The sequence below is a fragment of the Arachis hypogaea genome, chromosome 12 (genome assembly GCF_003086295.3).
Source record: "Arachis hypogaea cultivar Tifrunner chromosome 12, arahy.Tifrunner.gnm2.J5K5, whole genome shotgun sequence".
In the NCBI taxonomy this organism is placed as follows: domain Eukaryota; kingdom Viridiplantae; phylum Streptophyta; class Magnoliopsida; order Fabales; family Fabaceae; genus Arachis; species Arachis hypogaea.
Window position 1 is genome coordinate 22631361 of NC_092047.1, and position 19734 is coordinate 22651094.

At 33.6% G+C, this 19734-nt stretch overlaps 2 protein-coding genes and 1 non-coding gene across 3 annotated transcripts; all 3 read right to left on the bottom strand.

Annotated features, from left to right (window-relative positions):
• Positions 1-2116: 2116 nt before the first annotated feature.
• Positions 2117-3577, bottom strand: LOC140176662 (uncharacterized). The gene is made up of 2 exons (XM_072208197.1): positions 2623-3577; positions 2117-2484 (listed from the first exon to the last, which is right to left on the bottom strand). Exons 1-2 carry the CDS (start codon positions 3575-3577, stop codon positions 2117-2119), a joined length of 1323 nt encoding a protein of 440 aa, XP_072064298.1.
• A 13902-nt stretch (positions 3578-17479) lies between these two features.
• Positions 17480-19734, bottom strand: LOC112727120 (large ribosomal subunit protein uL14x/uL14z/uL14y). The gene is made up of 4 exons (XM_025776762.3): positions 19497-19734; positions 19112-19396; positions 17920-17961; positions 17480-17742 (listed from the first exon to the last, which is right to left on the bottom strand). The coding sequence occupies exons 1-4, from the start codon at positions 19510-19512 to the stop codon at positions 17660-17662; spliced, it is 426 nt and encodes a 141-aa protein (XP_025632547.1). The 5' UTR covers positions 19513-19734; the 3' UTR covers positions 17480-17659.
• Positions 18440-18578, bottom strand: LOC112731775 (small nucleolar RNA snoR137). The gene has a single exon (XR_003167537.1). It is a non-coding gene; the product is annotated as a small nucleolar RNA snoR137 (small nucleolar RNA).

Here is a 19734-nt window from a genome sequence, read left to right on the forward strand (position 1 = left end):
TGCAATTTACAATTTCCTTTGCAATTGTGCTTGTTGGATCTAGGAAGGCATTGAGATCTAGACTTGGTTTTCTAGTCTCTTGGGTCCTGAGATCCGGATTTCCCATTTCCCATTCCCTGTTTACTACTTTCATGCTCATTTACTTTTCTGTTTTAGATCCGATTCAATCCAAGTCATCCTTTACTTCTCCGTTTGTTGAAATTTTACTTTTCCTTGTTTAATTTCTGCAAACCCAATTCCCAATTCCCTTTACAATTCAAGCCATTTACATTTCTTGCACTTTAAGATTCTGCAATTTACATTTCTTGCGTTCTAAGTTTCTACCATTTAATTTCTTGTTCTTTAAGATTCAGCACTTTAAATTTCAGCTCTCTTTAATTTCATGCCAATTACCCATTCCCTTTACTTTCTATGCAATTTAAATTCTGCAAATCACAAATCTCTCAACCAAATCTTGATTCGCTTGACTAAATCAACCACTAAACTAAAATTGCTCAATCCTTCAATCCCTGTGGGATCGACCTCACTCCCGTGAGTTATTATTACTTGATGCGACCCGGTGCACTTGCCGGTTAGATTTGGGTGTTTTGGAGAAATTCGTTTTTCCACAAAAATATCCCATCAAGCCCCCATTTGTTGAAAGGCCAGCTTACCTCCGATGTGTGTAGTAGCTCGGCTGGGTTTCGTATACTTGGTGAGTGCTTTTGACAACTGTCGCATTTTTTGACTTTGTTGATGCAATCTTGTTTTATTGTTGGCCAGTAGTACCCGGCCCTGGTAATTTTGGATTCTAAGCTCATCCCTCCTATGTGGTTTCCGCATACTCCTTCGTGAACCTCGTTCATGATGATGTCGGTGTCTTCTTTGTTTACGCATCGTAACAGGGGTTGGGAGAACCCTCTCTTGTATAGATTGTCTCCGATTAGGGTGTAGGAGGCTGCTCTCCTCTTGAATGTCTTCTCATCTTTCAATCCTTCCGGAATGTCCCCAGTTTGTAGGTATTGTTTGTATGGTGTTCGCCAGTCATTTTCCTGTGATATTAAGAAGATCGAATTGTTGCTGAAGCTGGGCTCAGCTATTGTTAGTTGAGATATGATAGATTCTTGTTGAGTTTTCCTAGTTGCCAATTTTGATAGTGCATCTGCTCGGGTGTTTTGTTCCCGAGTTACGTGTGTGATTTTTATTGAATGAAATTGAGACATAAGTTCTTTAGGTATTGAATGGTATTTTTCTAATAACTGGTCTTTTACTTGGAACTGCCCCTTACCTGTTGCACGATTAGTTGTGAGTCGCAATATACTTGAAGGTGGGTAATGTTGAGGGATTGTGCCAGTCTGAGCCCTGCGAGCAATGCCTCATACTCGGCTTGATTATTGCTCACCTTGAATATGAAACGTATCGATTGTTCGGTTTGGAGGTCCTGTTTGTTTGTGAGCAGTACACTTGCTCCAGATCCCTCTGAGTTTGAAGCGCTATCCACGTATAGTTCCCACACATGATCTTCCTCTGCTTGTTCGGCTAGTTCAACCACAAAGTCGGCCGAAAATTGTGCTTTCATGGCTGTTCTTGGTTCGTAGAAGATGTCAAACTTTGATAGTTCAATTGACCATTTTGTTAATCGTCCAGTTGCCTCGGGTCTTAGCAGAACTTGTCGTATTGGTTGGCTAGTCCTAACCATGATTGGATTGCTTTGGAAATAGTGTCGCAATCGTCGTGCTGTCACTATTAGTGCGTATGCTAGCTTTTCAATGGTGTGTATCAAAGCTCGGCGTTTTGCAATGTTTTGCTGACAAAGTAGACCGGGTGTTGCTGTCCTCCTGTTTCTGTGACTAGGACCGAGCTTATTGCATTAGTAGAAATGGATAGGTAAAGTAGCAAGGGTTTACCTGGTTCTGGTTTTTGGAGAATTGGTGGAGATGAGAGGATTGACTTGAGCTTTTGGAAAGTTGCTTCACACTCATGGTCCCATTTGAATCTTTGTTCTTTCTTTAATATGTTGAAGAAGTGTTGGGAATGTGTAAAAATTGCTGGGAGGAATCTGGATAGGGCTGCGTGCCTGCCGTTGAGTCGTTGCACCTCCTTGATTGTTTGAGGGCTCCTCATCTTTATTATTGCATCACATTTTTCTTGGTTGGCCTCTATTCCTCTGGATGTCAACATAAAGCCGACGAATTTTCCTCTTCTTACCCCGAATGTGCATTTTTTCGGGATTTAGTCGCATATTATGCTTCCTTAGTTGTGTAAATATTTCTTTGATATCTTCTCCGTGGTCTTTAGGTTGTTTTGTTTTGATGACCATGTCATCAACGTATACCTCAAGATTTCGCCCTATTTGTTTGTTGAAGACTTTATCCATAAGTCGCTGGTAGGTGGCACCTGCATTCTTTAGTCCAAAAGGCATTACTTTATAACAATAGTTTCCCATTTCAGTGATAAATGCTGTTTTATCTTGATCTTTGGGGTGCATCAGGATTTGATTGTATCCTGAATATGCATCTAAAAAACTCAAAAAAGTGTATCCTGACGCATTATCTACTAGTTTGTTAATGCAGGGGAGGGGGTATGCATCTTTGGGGCATGCTTTATTTATATTTGTAAAGTCGACGCACATGTGCCATTTACCTGATACCTTTCTTACCATTACCACATTTGATAACCAGGTTGTGAAGCGTAGTTCTTTGATGAAGCCGGCATCTAAGAGCTTCGGGGTTTCCTGTAGGCACGCCGACCTTTTTTCGTTTCCCATGTTTCGTTTCTTCTGTGCTATAGGTCGGACCTTGGGGTCGATCTGTAGTTTGTGGCAGATAAAGTCTGGTTCGATCCCTGGCATGTCGGCAGGGGTCCATGCGAAGAGGTCAGCATTTTCTTGTAGAATTTTTGTTATTTGTTCTTTAATATCTGCAGGCAACGAATGGCTAACATAAGTGATATGATCATTATTAGAATCTAAAATCACCTTCTCAAGGTCGTCGGTCGGTGAAGGTTGGTCTTGTTGGTTTTTGTGAGTATCGAGGTCGGCGATCTCGGATATGTTTGACACCTGAAGGGTCTCCTGTTGTTTCATTCCTTCTGTGTTTCCTGCTGTTTTGATTTTTAAGCTCTCAATATAACATCGTCGAGCTTGAATTTGATCTGAGTAGACGGTTGCTGTTTTATCGTCATCTGCCTGAAATTTAACACAGAGATGGACAGTGGACACAATGGCACAAAAAGAGTTTAATGATGGTCTACCAAGGATTATGTTATAAGGGCTCGGGAAGTCGACGACCAGAAACAGGATGTCTTTTGTTCTACAAAGGGGGTGGTCTCCTATTGTCGTTTGCAACCAAACGCTCCCTAGGATGGAAACTCGTTCCCCAGATAAACCGACCAACTCGCCTGAAGATGGTTGTATTGTTTTTATGCTGAGCTTCATTTTTTGGAAGGTGGAGTAGAAAAGGACATCCGCACTGCTTCCTGGGTCTAAGAGTACTTTTCGGACTAGGAGGTCTCCTGCTTGTATTGATATAACTACAGGGTCGTCAAGGTTGGTGGTCTTGGGCTTATGATCATTCTGATCGAACGTTGTCGTCGGCATAGCCGGTTATTTTGTGGTAGTTTCGTCTGTTCTCTGGACGGCTAACATAGCTCGGTAGCTCCTTTTTCGCGCTGAGCTTATGTTCCCACCTTCGGCGAATCCGCCTGAGATACAGTTGATGACTCCTCGTGTTGGCGGTGGTTGGTGTTTTGTCTTTTCGGTGGCATGAGGGTCTCGTTCTGAGTGGTGGTCAGCGTTTGTTTGAGTTTGTTTTATTCGGCTGCTGATGTACTTATCCAAGTGGCCTTGTCTGGCAAGTCTTTCGAGGAGTCTTTGGCGATTACACACTCGTCGGTCGTGTGGCCGAATTTTTGATGGAAGGCACAGTGCTTCGTTTTATCGACGTATCTTTGGTCCTGGTAGGATCCTGCTCTACTGGGTGGTTTGATGATCTTGGCGTTCAGAATCTCCTTAATGATGTCTTCTTTTTTCTGTGTTGAATTAGGTGTATGCATCATATTTCGGGGTTAGCTTGAAAGGCTTCCAGATATCCTTCTAATTCGGTGTCTTGAGGTATTTCTCGTCTTCTCGCCGGGGTTGGGATTTTTCCGCCCGCCAAGCTTCTCTGAGTTCCTCAATCTCCATTTGTCCTGCTGCTCTTTCGTGGAACTCCTCCAAGGTCTTTGGCTTCGTTACTGCTATTGTTTCCTGGAATTTTCCTAGCCTTAGGCCGCTTTTTAATGCGTGGAGGTGTACCTTGGGGTCAAGGTCGGGTATCTCCACAGTTGCTTTGACAAATCTAGTCATGTAATCCTTTAAGCTTTCGTGTTGCCCTTGTTTGATGGTGCTGAGGTAATCTGACCCATGGACGTATATTCTTGAGGCTGTGAAATAGTCTATGAAAGATCTTGCCAGATCTTCGAAGCTGGAGATAGAACCTGCAGAAATTTTTGAAAACCAAAGTAAAGCAGCACCATCTAAATAAGTAGGAAAGGAACGACAAAGTACAGGGTCCGAGACACCATTAAAGAACATCATGGATTGAAACTTTTTAACGTGCACTCGGGGATCACCAAATCCTTCATAGGGTTTGAGTCCTGTTGGAAGTACGAAATTTTTTGGCATCTTGACGTTCATGACTTCCTCGGAGAAGGGGTTGTCCAGTGTGAGCTTTTCTTTCGGAGGAGTGATCTCCAAGGACTTGGATTCTCGAGTGTGGAGGGGATTCCCATTTGGAGCTTTGGACGATTGTTCAGCTATTTTCCGGACCTCTGCTTGGAGGCTCGCGATCATGGCCATTAGCTCCGCTTGGGAAGGTGGCGACGCCCCGTTGTCCGTCATTGAGCGGATAACCTGCTAAACAGAGAAGAGAAGTTGTAGAAAATGGAGTGGGATTAGTTTCTCAGGACTAAGGAGGGCCCCACAGTGGGTGCCAAATGTTCCGTGCTGGGATTCTTTCTCCGAGCTATGACTTGAGCGAGTGCTTCTTCGGCCTGTTGCTTAGTGCTCAGAGAGAATTCCTCAGGACTCCGTTAACGTTGGCATGGGACCTGCAAAAAGGATTCCGACGCCCAAGTCAGTAGATTTCTTAAGAATATAAAATGCTTTGTGAAAATAAAATTGGTATGTGGTTTCTTAGCATAGCTCAGTATTGTGGGATATCAGTTAGCTACACTTGGGGTTGGGTTGCAGCTTGTTTATATAGACTTTCGGGGACTGAGCTTTGTAACAGCTTGATGGACGAATAGTCCTGGAACCTTGGGTTTGTTTTTCGTATATCTGTTGTCATCCGGTTATAGCGCGGAGATCTTTGCGAATGGATATGAAGAGATGTTTTCGGTTGCGCTTAATGCTCGGTCAATGATTCTCTAGCCGAGCTTATCGGTATGGTATAATAATAATTAGTAAACACCAATCCAAAAGAAATGAGATAAATCCCTGGACATGATCCTTCATAATATTGATATAGCCCAATGCACAGAAAGTTAAAGCTTTATAATAAAAAGATCAAAACTTTAAATTAAATCAATAAAATTTCATCACTTCAACAAAGCCACTTGCTCAAAACATATGCAAAGTAAAACTGATTTCCAGTTCAATTTCAAAGGATAAACAGAATCTGATACAAAATTCTAATAAGAAAACATAAAATGACACGAGGAGAATTTCCACTCAAACAATTGCATTGGTTGCACTTGCAATCCTAGGCCACAAATCAGCACACTCCTTCCGAATTGGACCAGTGATAGTAGAACCTACATTTACAAGTGTTACAACAAAATTAGAATAGTAAAGTTTGAATTTTAATGTTTGGATTTATTAAATTGTATGGTACTATACTATGATTTATTTGAATATTGAAGTACAACATTGGCAAATAAAACACCCTACTGAATAGATGCATGTTATTGTCATCTAATGTCTAAATTTGAGAAATGGTACCTTTCATTTCACCTTTAGGATTCACAATGATACGAGAATTATCTACAGAAAACAACATCAAAGGTAAAGAACTACCCATCAAACAATACCAAAAATATATAAACTTAAGTATTGGAAGTAATTATCAAAGAAAGCTTGCAAAAATTTCCAAACAAAAATCACAGATAATAATTTTGACAATGGGTGTTGGACAGTGGCCAACTCCTGCATACGTACGATCATGTCCACGTATACATGGCATATCAGACTTTGAAAAAGCTTATATGCTCCAAAAATCAGTTTTTTAGTCCAAATTTCAAACTTTCATATGTTTTTCACAAAATTCATTTTTTAACCATTCTTGAACCGTTGGAAAGATTGATAAATGAACTTTCATAAAAATATAGTTTTGTAAAATTTTCAACTCTGATGACCGAGTTACGGCCCGCCAAAATTGGCCAAAAATCAGTTGTAACCAAAAATATGATTTACCAACTTTTCCAAAAGTTCACAAGCCAAAACAGTTTTAACATCAATAAAAAGACTCAAAACCACTTCAATTCACACATTCACAATCCATCAAACTCAAACCTACTTTATTTACACATTTCAACTCAATTTCACACCTTAAAATCCTAAATTTCTACTATTCTATCATTCATTTCCAATTTTCACACATTCAATATCCAATTCCCATTCAAACTCATACATCATCACACAATACATTCACCAACTTACCATTCTCACTTTTTCAGCCTTTGGCCCAAATGCACGGCCTCCAGCCTAACATCCATTAATTCAATACATAACTCATAAATATGTATTCACCATCTAGACTATCAATTTTCACAACATATCAACTATGCATAAATACACAATTCTCAATTTTAAATCATCAATTGCAATAACACAAGACTACACATATCAATTCCAACTAAATACATAATTTAAACTTAATCCTAGAGACATCTAGCCTAGGATTTTATACTACATTATATGGTATTTAAATAAAACTTAAAAATTGCACCTTTAACGATGGCGGTTCACACCCAACACTTGAATTCTCTTCTCAATGACACCCAAGTTTGAACCTCTGCTCCAAAGCTCACCCAAAAGCTCCACAAGCTAATTTCAAGTTTCCAAAGGGTACGTACCAAAATCATCCAACACTCTAATATACACAATTTCATACATACATCAACTTAGGATTCATGAAACTTCATAAATCACAAGGGTTTGGTGTTCTCTTACTTTAACCCATGAATTTTGTTGATGAAAATCACCAATAGCTCATACTAGAGCACCCTTAAATAACCAAAATCACAAGATTTCTCAAAACTCATCACTAAATTTCGAATTTGACATGTCTTGTGAAAATAGGGTAAGAGAATTCAAAATTCTTACCAATATTTTTTGATAGAATTGTAGAGCATGAGAAGGGCTTCACGTGGCCGTAAACAGTGCAGCAATCAGAGCACCGAAGAAAAAGTTATGGTAGATTGAATGAACCAAAGGCTAGGGTTTCACTCTCATCTTTCTTCTCTTTCAATTTCCGCATGAAACACTATGAATGAGGGTCTTCTTGCTGAATTGGCCTTATATATGCTGGGTTTGGGTCCAACTTGGGCCCAATTCATATATATGGCTCGTTTGTCCCAACTTTGGACCAAAACCTTTAAGATTAGCATTTTAATTTACATTTTAAATATTTTGACTTCCTAAATCATAAATTTTAACTTTTTAACCTCCTTTACTCATAATTAATTTTCTCAAGCGTAGTACCAGACAGATCTCAGCCGGTACTGCCAGTCAAATTTTCATTGCGCATTTTTACGCAGAAAACTATGTTTTCCAACTCAGAAAAATTCTTTGAGTCCAAATATTATTGTTAAATCTTCAAATTATGATTTCTAAATTTTGCAACCCTTTTTGCCCATATTTAATTAATTACTCGTGTAATTATGGTTTGACCGAGTACATCCTATCCACCTAATTTAAAATTTTGTTCTCAAAATTTAGTTACCTGTAAATAATTGCGGGTAGTCCTTCCTCATGTCTATTTTCAACTCCCAAGTATGTTCCTCAATGCCTAATCGACTCCAAGCCACCTTAACCAATTAGACTTCTTTTTAACAGAGCTTCTTAATGCTCACATCATCAATACGAACCGCAGCAACTTGAAAAGTAAGATTCTCCTTCAACTGAATAGTCTCGGGCTCCAATACATGAGTCGTGTCTGGAGTATATTTTTGAAGCTGTGAAACGTGGAACACGTTATGCAAATTTGAAAGATTTGGTGGCAAAGCCACTTGATACGCCACGGAACCAATTTTCTTCAAGATCTCAAATAAACCAATGTATCGAGAATTCAACTTCTTTGTTTTAATAGCTCTTGTAATGCCCGTCATAGGAGTAACTCTCAAGAATACATGTTTACCCTCTTCAAACTCTAATGGCCTTCTCCGTCGATCTGTATAACTCTTTTGACGACTTTGCACAGTGAGAATTCTGGCTCTAATTATCTTGATTTTCTTCATTGTCTCAGCTATCAATTCGGGACCTAGCACACTTGATTCTCCAGTTTTATACCAATACAAAGGTGATTGGCACTTCCGTCCATACAATGCTTCATAAGGAGCCATCCCTATACTCGCGTGATAATTATTGTTATAGGCAAATTCCACTAATGGAATATACCTATCCCAACTTCCTGGTTGATCTAACACGCACACTCTCAACATATCCTCTAAAGTTTGAATTGTTCTTTCTAATTTTCCATCTATTTGTGGATGATAAGCCATATTCAAACACAATCGCGTATCAAATGCCTTCTGAAAGGCTCCCCAAAACCTTGAAGTGAAGCGGGGATCACGATCCGATACAATTGTAGTCAGCACGCCATGTAATCTCACAATCTCATTCACTCTTTCCAACTCATATAAAGAATAATTTATCCAAACAGGTAGAAAATGAGTGGATTTAGTCAGCCTATCCATAATTACTCAAATTGCATCGAATCCTGCTTATGTCCTTGGTAAACTAGTTACAAAGTCCATAGTGATGCCTTCCCATTTTCATTTTGGAACCTTTAATAGTTGAACATGTCATATGGCTTCTGATGTTCAATTTTCACTTTTTGACACGCCAAACACTTAGCCACATACGCCGCCACATCAATCTTCATTCCGAGCCACCAAAACATCCTCTTCAAGTCGTGATACATCTTAGTAACTCTAGGATGAATGGAGAATCCACTCTTATGAGCTTCGAACAATATTTCATTCCGCAAGTTTCCCACATTTGGTATGCAAATTCTCTCTTTGTACCTCCAAATTCCTTCTCGATCTTTCTTAATCTCTTCCTGTTTTCCTTGTCCCATAGTCTTTAATATTTTCTTTAACTCTTCACTCTCTTGTTGATCTTTTTGAATATCGGTCTTAAAATCACTCGTGATTTACAACTAATTCAAACTCACACATTCGGCCACATCCTCCACTCCTAACCTCAAGCTCACGAACTTACTTAACAATTCCTCTTCCTTGAGCATCATCCATGCCACACTCAAAGACTTCATATTCAAGGCATCTGCTACCACATTCGTCTTTCCAAGGTGACAGTTCAAGTCAAAATCATAGTCTTTCAATAACTCCATCCATCTTCTCTACCTCATATTCAACTCCTTTTGTTCGAAAACATATTTCAAACTCTTGTAATCGGAGAAGACCCTAAACTTTATCACGTACAGATAATGCCTCCAAATTTTCAAAGTAAACACAACAACCGCTAACTCCAAGTCATGTGTCAAATAATTTACTTCATGCAGTCTCAGTTGCTGTGAGGCATAAGCCACCACGTTATGATGTTGCATTAATACGCAACCTAAATCTTTTAATGATGCATCGCAATAAACTTCAAACGGTTCATTTGGCTCGGGTAAAATAAGTACTGGTGCTGAAGTTAATCTTTCTTTCAGGGTCTGAAGTTAACCAACAAATGAGCTCATTAGCCAAAGGGCAAGCATGCATTATTTGCATCTATGTGTATTGTTTGGGTGTGAATCTTATTTTTAGTTTGCCTAATTGAGTAATTGCATCTATCTGCTATTTGATCTAATTGCTCTATCTGTACTCTCTATTTGTGTATGCTTTGCATTTGTTTTGTCTGTGTTTGAAAACTGAGAAATTTTTCATGCTGGCAGTGGTGACACGGAGGGTTGTTTCTGATATGTGGTGATGGAGGTTGAGGCATGATGGACTAGCTGTTGCCTTATTACTCTAATTATGTATTGGTTGGATAGGAGTGAGCGATGTAAGTTGTGTAGAAAGCCCTTAGGCACGACCTTGGTCCTTTTCATTTCTTTAAACTATTCGCCTTACTAATTTGTAAACTAAAGGAGTTTCGTTACGACCTTTCAAAGTATGTTTTTCCACAAAACTTTTCTAAAAGGTTATTTCAAGGATAAACTATTTTTATAATGAAATTATTTCTATTTGCAAGTATCTCTTTGCTTTGATGGTATTCCCTTCCCTGCTGAAATCTGTGAGGATGATGTTCTCACCCCTACAGAATTTCTTTTTCAGTGACAAGTTCAAGAAGCTTTGGCGCGAAACTACAATCGTACTACAGAGATTTATGTATATATGTGTTCTCATTTTCTATATTTGGTTTAGTCTTAGATTTTGTTTTCCCATCATCGTTTATTGTTTTGGTTTTTAGAAGGGTAGGACTTGTATTTGGGAAAGATTGAATGAGTTTCTGTATTTAATATTATGTGGATATAATTATGTGATTAAGTGATTTAAAGTAAAGACTTTTTGTTATTATCATAATTATAAATTCGGCTTATATTCGCGAAAATTCAATATTAAATAAATATAGTATAAAAGTTAAGGTGTTACAAATTTAACTTATCTTTACATAAATAATATATGGAAATAAATGATTAAACTAATATTTATCTAAAAATAATTGTGAAATAAATAATTAATGGTATATATCAATTAAATAATAATATAAATAAAAAATTTATTTTATCATTTCATAATATAATGTCAAGAGAAAAAATAATTTTGCTAAAGAGAGAAATATAAACTTGTAATTTAAAGACTAGGAAAAGTGATATTAGTAGCAAAATGTTAAATTTTAGTCACTATGATAAATACAAAATATTTTTGGTTTTTTTTTTTATAATTTAGTGTTGGTAGTTAAAATATAGTAGTTAAACCTTATTTTTATAATAGTGACAGACGATGAAATTAAAAAATAGAAGACAGGTTATTAAATATTCAAGTTGTGTAATGTCTAAAAACACCAAAATTATATTATTTGGGATTCTACTGCAATAGTGGCATGACTATTATTATGGCTTAACTTAATTAATTATGAACACCATAATATGGCCAAACAATAGAATGAGAAAAACTAAAGAAATAAGCAGGAAATTTGAAGTTATTGTGTTGTATAACAAACTAAGAAACAGAAACACAAAAAAAAAAAAAAAAAAAAAAAAGAGTAAGCATTTAATAGTGGTCAATTCTAAAATGTTTATTACTTAGTATTTAATTTTTTGTTTAACTTATTTTTTATATTAAATTTTCAATACTTAAAATTTATTAAGTATTATACTTTTAAATTAATAAATATTAATTATTTAATTTTTTTAATAATTTAACACCAAATTTTTAGGCTTCATAATAAATACCTTTAATATTTAAGATGATCAATCAGAATGCTTTAATTTAATATTTATCTTTTTAGTTAGTACTTTTTTCTTTTTTTTATTAAAAATTAGATTAATTACTCGATTCATGAAGATTGATCATTGTAAATCGATAAAAATCAGTTTTTTATTGTCATGTTAACAAAAATAATGCTTCAATCTAAAAAATTAATGTTTAAAAAAAAACATAGAGCAATGAAAAATTATCTATTATATATTACTAATTTTATAACTAAAATATGTTATATATCACTTTCTCATTGCATTTGAAATTAAGTCTTTCTTTCTAAAATAAAAAATTCTCCCCTTCTTCCTTTCTCTTTTTCTATCTCTTTCATTCCTTCACCACTTTATCTCTCCTATACATCATTATCAATGATTAATTATAAATTTAATAATCAAATATGTAACATGATATTTTTTAATTGTATTTAAATTAAATTAAAATTAAAATATTAAAATTAAAATACAGCTATATTATATATTACTAACTAATTTAATAATCAAAATGTGTCACATAGCACTCTCTTATAAAAATTGAGAGTAAACATTTTCTTTCAAAATTAATAAACTCCCTTCTAACATTCTCTTATTTATCTCTCTCCCTTTTCTATTTCTCTCTATCATTCCCACTCTATATATAATGTATAATATATATTAATAATTTGACAAATCAAAATGTGTCATTAAATATTTTTTTATAATTAAAATAAAATTTTTTTTTCAAAATTAACAAACTTCCTCTCTCATTTTTTTTCTTTATCTTTTTCTCTCTTTTCTCTCAGTCTCTATTTTTTTCTACCTTTCTGTTTTACAAAAATTAAAAATTAACAACATAATATAATTCAAATAAAAGATATCATTATTATATGCATATTTTTTATTTAGTTTTAAAATTTTACTACTTATCTTTTTAATTTATGTTTTTACTTCTCTTTCTTTTTTAAATATTTATTACATATAATTTAGAGAGAATACTAATGTTGTGATTAAAAGTTAGAATTAAGATTTAATTATTTTTAAAAATAATAACTTTGAGTTAATTTTATAACTATCAATATAAATTTTTTTTATACTAATATCTAATTATATTTTTATATACATAGAAAAAATATTATTTTTAAATAATAAATATAAAAATTAATTATTTCTATTTGTATAACAGACTTAACATTTAATTAAATATAAAAATATACACTTTAAATTCTTTCAAATTTTAAGCAAAGAATTGGAAGCTATTGTGTTATATAACAAACTAAGAAACAGAAATACAGAAAAGAAACTAGAAGAACAAGTATTTATAATATTGGTCAATTCTAAAATGTCTATTACTTGGAGTTTAATTTTTATCTAATTTATTTTTTATAATAAATTTTAAATATTTAAAATTTATTAAATATTATATTTTTAAATTAATAAATATTAATTATTTAAATTTTTTTAATAATTTAGCACCAAATTTTTAGGCATCATAATAAACATTTTTAATATTTAAGATGATCAATCAAAATAATTTAATGAGTAATTTACCAAAACAAAATAATTGTTTTAAATTTATTGAAATATCTAAATATACATAAACCGCTACACCCTTCAGCGGTTTATGTTGAAGCAAAATTTCGGTAGGGATCTCGCGGTTTATGTGGAGGCTACAAATAGACATGAACTTCGAGTTCTTTTGTCACTGAACCTAATACATGTTTTATCCAACAGCAACCATGAATGGATCAAGCATAACTCAGGGTTATCCTGGGGATATTACTTTTAAATATTACTGTTATTATGGAAAAAAAAGGTTATCTTGAGAATATTACTATTAAAATTTGGCTGGCCATAACTCAAGTCGTCCTTAACCACTTCATTCAAATAGGGGGACATTAATAAAATGTGTGTTTGTATTTTAAACTATTTTAACTCGATTTTTATTATTTTCTAAATATTTTTTGTTTGATAAATGTCTATAGTTTACCAATATAGTTAACCAAATTTCAACTTCAAATCTATATAATGAGTCCTTAAATTATAGTATTGAATCAAAACAGTTAATTTATCAATCCAATTATTAAGTAGAGTAGTAACTATTTTAATAATTTATAATTATCATATAGTAAAATTAGCTATATTTTATGAAAAATCAAAATTAATTTCTTCGAAAAATCGAAATTAATTTCTACTTAACAATTGTATTGACAAACTAAATGTTTTGATATAATACTATAGTTTAAGAATTTATTATATAACTTTAAAGTTAAAATTTGGTTAACTATATTGGTAGAATATAGACATTTAACAAACAAAAAATATTTAAAAAATAATAAAAATCGAGTTAAAATAGTTTAAATTTTTTATTTTTTTTTAAATTATTATTAAAATAAATAAAAAAAATTAAATATAATAAACATATAATTTTAGATATTATATATATAAAATTATAGAGGTTAAATCAAATAAAATAATATTATTATTTCTTTAGCATTACTTATAAAGAATGGGTATAAGTATAATAGAAACAGTGGAGCCATAAATTAACCTAAATTAAATGAATTTTGAAAAAACTGATATCTAAATTTTTTTTATTAGTTTAATATTAATAATAATTAATTATAACAGGAGTATATAAAGAATACATAAAATTAACTATTAAATATCTTTTTAGATGTAAAATACAAACACACACTTTAGTAATATTCCCTATATGAATGGCGTGGTTAAGGACTCTCTAAGTTGTAGCCAGCCAAATTCTAATAGTAATATCTCCAAGATAAATGACGGTGATATTTAAAAGTAATATCCCCGAATAATCATGAGTTGTTGAAATTGTGGATGAGGCTGAGACTGAGACTGAGGTGGAAGAATGGCTGCCATTAGAGGTGCTTGATCCATTCATGGCTGCCATTCATGTTTGGTTCAATGGCAAAAAGAACTCGAAGCATTTGCGTTTTTCTGATTTTGATGAATTGGATTTTGAAACTGTTACGTGAAAGCATTTGTCCTGTCGCGGTTTATGTTTATTTGCCGCCTCTCTTTACCGCGGTTTTTGGCCAAATTTTGCTTTAATGTAAATTGCTGAAGGGGTAAAACGGTTTATGTATATTTAGAATCCGTGAAATTCCTCTCGCGGTTTACATAGTTTACTATAAAATTGTATTTTAGTATCTATTTTTTAAAAGTTGTATTTCGATAAATTTAAATCTCAATTATTTTATAGAAAAGTTTAGGGAGCCAGCAATTTTATTGAATTTTGTCCAGCATATAACCAGCAGAGAAAGGTGAGTCATTAGATGAAATCTCACACTAATCTCACACCATTAAATCATCATTGATGGCTAGTTGATGGCTACCAATAACAAAAATTGCTAATCCCCTAGCATCTCTTATTTTATTTTGATAAATTGTCCTAATTTAATTTAAAATTTATCTTTTTAATTAGTACTTTTTTTGCTTTTTTTTTTAATTAAAAGTTGGATTAATTACTCGCGATTGATCATTGTAAATCCATAAAAATCAGTTTTTTATTAACATATTAACAAAAATAATGCTTCAATCTACAAAATTAATGTTTAAAAAAAAGGAAAAAAAAAACACACAGCACTAGAAAAATATGTTAAACTAAAAAGAAGTTAGAAAATCGATTCATCTCCAATGCATGGCATCAGCATCTTGACTCTGCTGCTGGCTCTAATAATCATCATCTATCGGCGTTTAATTCTCCCCAACAGATTCACGATCGCTATCTTGATCATCAAGAATGTCTATGGTGACGTTAAGGTTCACACGAATCCGCCACACCGTATAGTTATCCCAGTCGAATTCGGAGTCGTCGACGATCCCCCTTGCGAACTGGCACATTTGAGGAAGTATTCGGTCTAATACCATTCTTGGTACGGCAGTTTTGGAAAAGGTTTCTAGCAACTTGGATTTGTCGCTGTGATCGAGATAACTATGCATCCATTTCAAAGGAACCAAGAAGGTCCTCATGACAGTAATTGGAGTGGACGAAGAAGAACAGAACTGATCAGGCAGATAGGCTTCGTATTCGGTGTTTTTGGTGGGTTTTAGAGATTGATGGGTACAGCAAAATGTGATGTGGAAGCTATCAATAAGTGTTTCCTCTGGTGTCGTTATAGGCGTTTTCGATGGCTCTTCATAGTGGATGAGTTCCATCCAATACCTGCAGTTCACAGGCGTCGAAGCAAGGCGCTTATTAACTAATGAACTCATCATTAGGTTACTTGGGTCTCAAGAAACTGCTTCTGATCTTTAATATTTTGTTTACTCTACGTCTCGGTCTTTGGCTATGACTATGATATATATATAGGCTACAACTGTGTATTCTCGTCCATATGATATATAAATTGGAGTTTCATTGATTTCTAAATAAAATCTTATGTTTGATATTTACGTTGTTATTAAAGATATGATTTCGTTTTAACGTTTTCATGAAAATTAGTTGTTTTGGCTTTGAAATTTTGTTTACTAAGTCAATTTTGATTATTTAAGCGTACTTTAATTTTAAAGATTCTAGGATTGATAGGACAAATCTTTTAAAAAATAAGATTAGATACAAAATATGTTTGAAAGTTACATAATTTTTATGCAAAGTGGTTGCATAATCTTTTTTTTTTCTTGATAATTTTTTTTGGTTAATTCTTTTTTGTTATTGAACATTTCCAATAAAAAGGTAAATTTAATAATTTCTTTAAAAAATAAAGATTAAATAATTTATTTAAAAGTATTTTATTAATAAATATTTCAAATTTTATCTCTTTTTAATCTCAAATAATAATAAATAAGAACATCTATCAATTTAAGTATTAAATTACAAAAAAAAAAAGAATATATAAGGCGAACCTAATAAAATTTAGATGATAAAAGATAAATGTAGAATTAATATTTTAACAAAAACAAAAACACAAGTTTCTTTACATCTTGAGTATGGGCTGAGTGGGCTTTGGATAGATTTAGATAGATATTTAACAAAAATAAAACTTTGTTTTACACAAAATATGTTTTAATTTAAATATGTATTTAGTATATTTTATCCACACAATTATCAACCATGACAACCAGTGTTTCTTCTTCTTCACCACATTTCTCAGTTTCTCACCTCCATCTCTTTCAAGTTCACGAACCTTAATTCTAGCCTTCTAAGCTTTCAATGTTATTATTATTATGTTGCTGACTTATTTTTTCTTTGCTCCTTTTTTTTTTCTTTTCATTAAACATGATTACGCCATTCATGATGATTGAAGACTGTAAATAAATCCATACAAATCAAACTTTTATTGATATATACCACAAAAATAATACAACACTGTAAAACCCAATGTTTGTAAAAGAAAAAAAAAACAATAAAACACTATGCAAAAAATTATGATGATATATAATCGAATCACAGCTGTTATGTATCATTAATACATGCAAAAAATTATTTAGCCTAAGAAATTAAACAAGAATTTACAATGATTTCAAGATATATATGAAATTGCAATAACATTCATACATTTCATTCTCTTCTATGCAAGTCGGTCGAAAAGTGGTGCTTCCAGTTTTCCAAGTAGCAAACAGGAGAGTAACGCATAAGAACTGTCGCTTGGAATTCTTATAGCATTAAACAACTACTAATGTGTGATAACTACGCTCGACAATAGGAAATTTCTGGTAGCAGTAAAATAAAACAGCTTTAGAAATATCATTTCCACCAAGTAACGGTCAGCAACAACAACAATAATTAGTAAACACCAATCCAAAAGAAATAAGATAAATCCCTCGACAGGATCCTTCAGAATATTGATATAGCCCAATGCACAGAAAGTTAAAGCTTTATAATAAAAAGATCAAAACTTTAAATTAAATCAATAAAATCTCATCTCTTCAACAAAGCCACTTGCTCAGAACTGATGCAAAGTAAAACTGATTTCCAGTGCAATCTCAAAGGATAAACAGAATCTGATACAAAATCCTAATAAGAAAAAACAAAATGACACGAGGAGGATTCCCACTCAAACAATTGCATTGGCTGCACTTGCAATCCTAGGCCACAAATCAGCACACTCCTTCCCAATTGGACCAGTGATAGCAGAACCTACATTCACAAGTGTTGCAACAAAATTAGAATGAATTTTAATGTTTGGATTTATTAAATTGTATGGTACTATACTATGATTTATTTGAATATTGAAGTACAATATTGGTAAATAAAACACCCTACTGATTAGATGCATGTTATTGTCATCTAATGTCTAAATTTGAGAAATGGTACCTTTCATTTCACCCTTAGGATTCACAATGACACCAGCATTATCTGCAGAAAACAACACCATAGTTAAAGAACTACTCACCAAACAATACTAAAAGTATATAAACTTATGTATTGGAGGTAATTATGAAAGAAAGCTTGCAAAAATTTCCAAACAAAAATCAGAGTTAATAATTGTGTAAAGACAATCGTAGAATGCAATGGAGGATCCTAGACAACAAATTAACTACAGAGTCCGCTAAGTCTAGTTTTTACAGTTTAGCCACACAAGTATAAAAAGAATCACTTATTTTGGGTTAATAAACCTAAAATATCAAATTATAAAATCATTTAGGATCTTGCAAATAAAAAGCTTCTTGGTTAAGCAAACATCCAAGCTCTCTATGGTTTACGCCAAGTGCTTAGTATTAATGTCATGAAAAATAGCAAAGCTCCCCTAACAGAATATTGTATCCCAAAGTACAACACTAAAATTTAGAATTACATCACTGTAAATGAATATGAATCAATCATAAGAAAATGGGAATTTACCAGCAGACAGGTAACACAATGCATATGTGAAGTATCATCATGCTGTTTAAAACTGGCATTTTAACAACTATATGCTTTATATGTGTGAATGACCAACTACAACATCAGCCACTCCGCAATACAGAAGCAACATTATGAAAGAATTCATACTAGAATTGCAAGCATAACTAAATTAAAAATTAAACTAAACAAACACAAAGGGAATTCTAAACAAAAATGACTAGATCACATTTCAAACCAACTAAAAGCAAATACTGATGATTCTCAAAGGTAACAAGTGTGAACTTGTTTTCTTTCTCACTTTTTAGAGGAATTTCAAATGTTTATAAACATTTTCAGCATTGCTAAATCTAAACCTCAATATTCATTCTAGATGCTGATTATTCTTTTCTTTCCGAACTACATTGAAAATTTAAAGTATCAAATAACTTCTATCATTAAACCTAGACGAACCTGCCAAGCAACAGTGGCAAAAATCCCTATTTTAACTATTAAAACATTTAACAAGGCAATCGACTCTAAAATTTCTATTAAATCAGACCACTTTACTATTCCAATTTCATATATTACGAGTTTTTAATTTATGCCGTAAAATCTCGATTTTCGATGCCGTTCTTAAAGAACACACATTTCTGCATAACAGATGAAGAATGCAACAAAATACCTTCGAAGTACATGTAGACACCATCCTTTCTGCGAAAGGGTTTACGCTGGCGAACAATGACAGCTGGCAACACCTTCTTCCTGAGATCAGGTTTTCCCTTCTTCACAGTCGCCATAACCATGTCACCGACGCACGCCGACGGCAACCTGTTCAGCCTTCCCTTGATTCCTTTCACTGATATTATGTAAAGGTTCTTGGCGCCGGTGTTGTCGGCGCAGTTCACCGTCGCCGCCACCGGAAGACCCAGCGACATGCGGAACTTGTTGCCGGCATTTCCTCCGCGACCTTACAACAACAAAACATAAACAAATCAACGACTATAATCAGAGATATGTAGCCTTTGTTATGTAGAACGTAGAAACCCTAAAACCCAGATTGTGCCTACCTCTCTTCGACGCCATCTTTGTGCCCGAGATCCACTCTTCTCAGTTCTCACTCTGTTTTGTTCGTCTTGCGGGTGCTTATATACTTGGGCAGAAAAAATTAGGGTTTTCTACACTTCGAGCAAAAGTGGGCCTGGGCTCAGATGGAAATATTAGTCTGATAAACCCATTACAAACTGCTTTTTTATTCTAGTCATTCTCAACTCTCTCTTACTGCCTTACGCATAATATCATTGATGC

Excerpts from the sequence above, each read along its gene's own strand:
- LOC140176662 (XM_072208197.1), bottom strand. The coding sequence starts at position 3,577 with ATGCCGACGACAACGTTCGATCAGAATGATCATAAGCCCAAGACCACC. Across the intron at positions 2,485-2,622 it reads AATGGTAAGAAAGGTATCAG|GATACAATCAAATCCTGATG; the intron begins GTAAATGGCACA and ends ATGCATATTCAG.
- LOC112727120 (XM_025776762.3), bottom strand. Across the intron at positions 17,962-19,111 it reads TGTCTACATGTACTTCGAAG|ATAATGCTGGTGTCATTGTG; the intron begins GTATTTTGTTGC and ends TGTTTTCTGCAG. Across the intron at positions 17,743-17,919 it reads TCCTAAGGGTGAAATGAAAG|GTTCTGCTATCACTGGTCCA; the intron begins GTACCATTTCTC and ends TTGTGAATGTAG.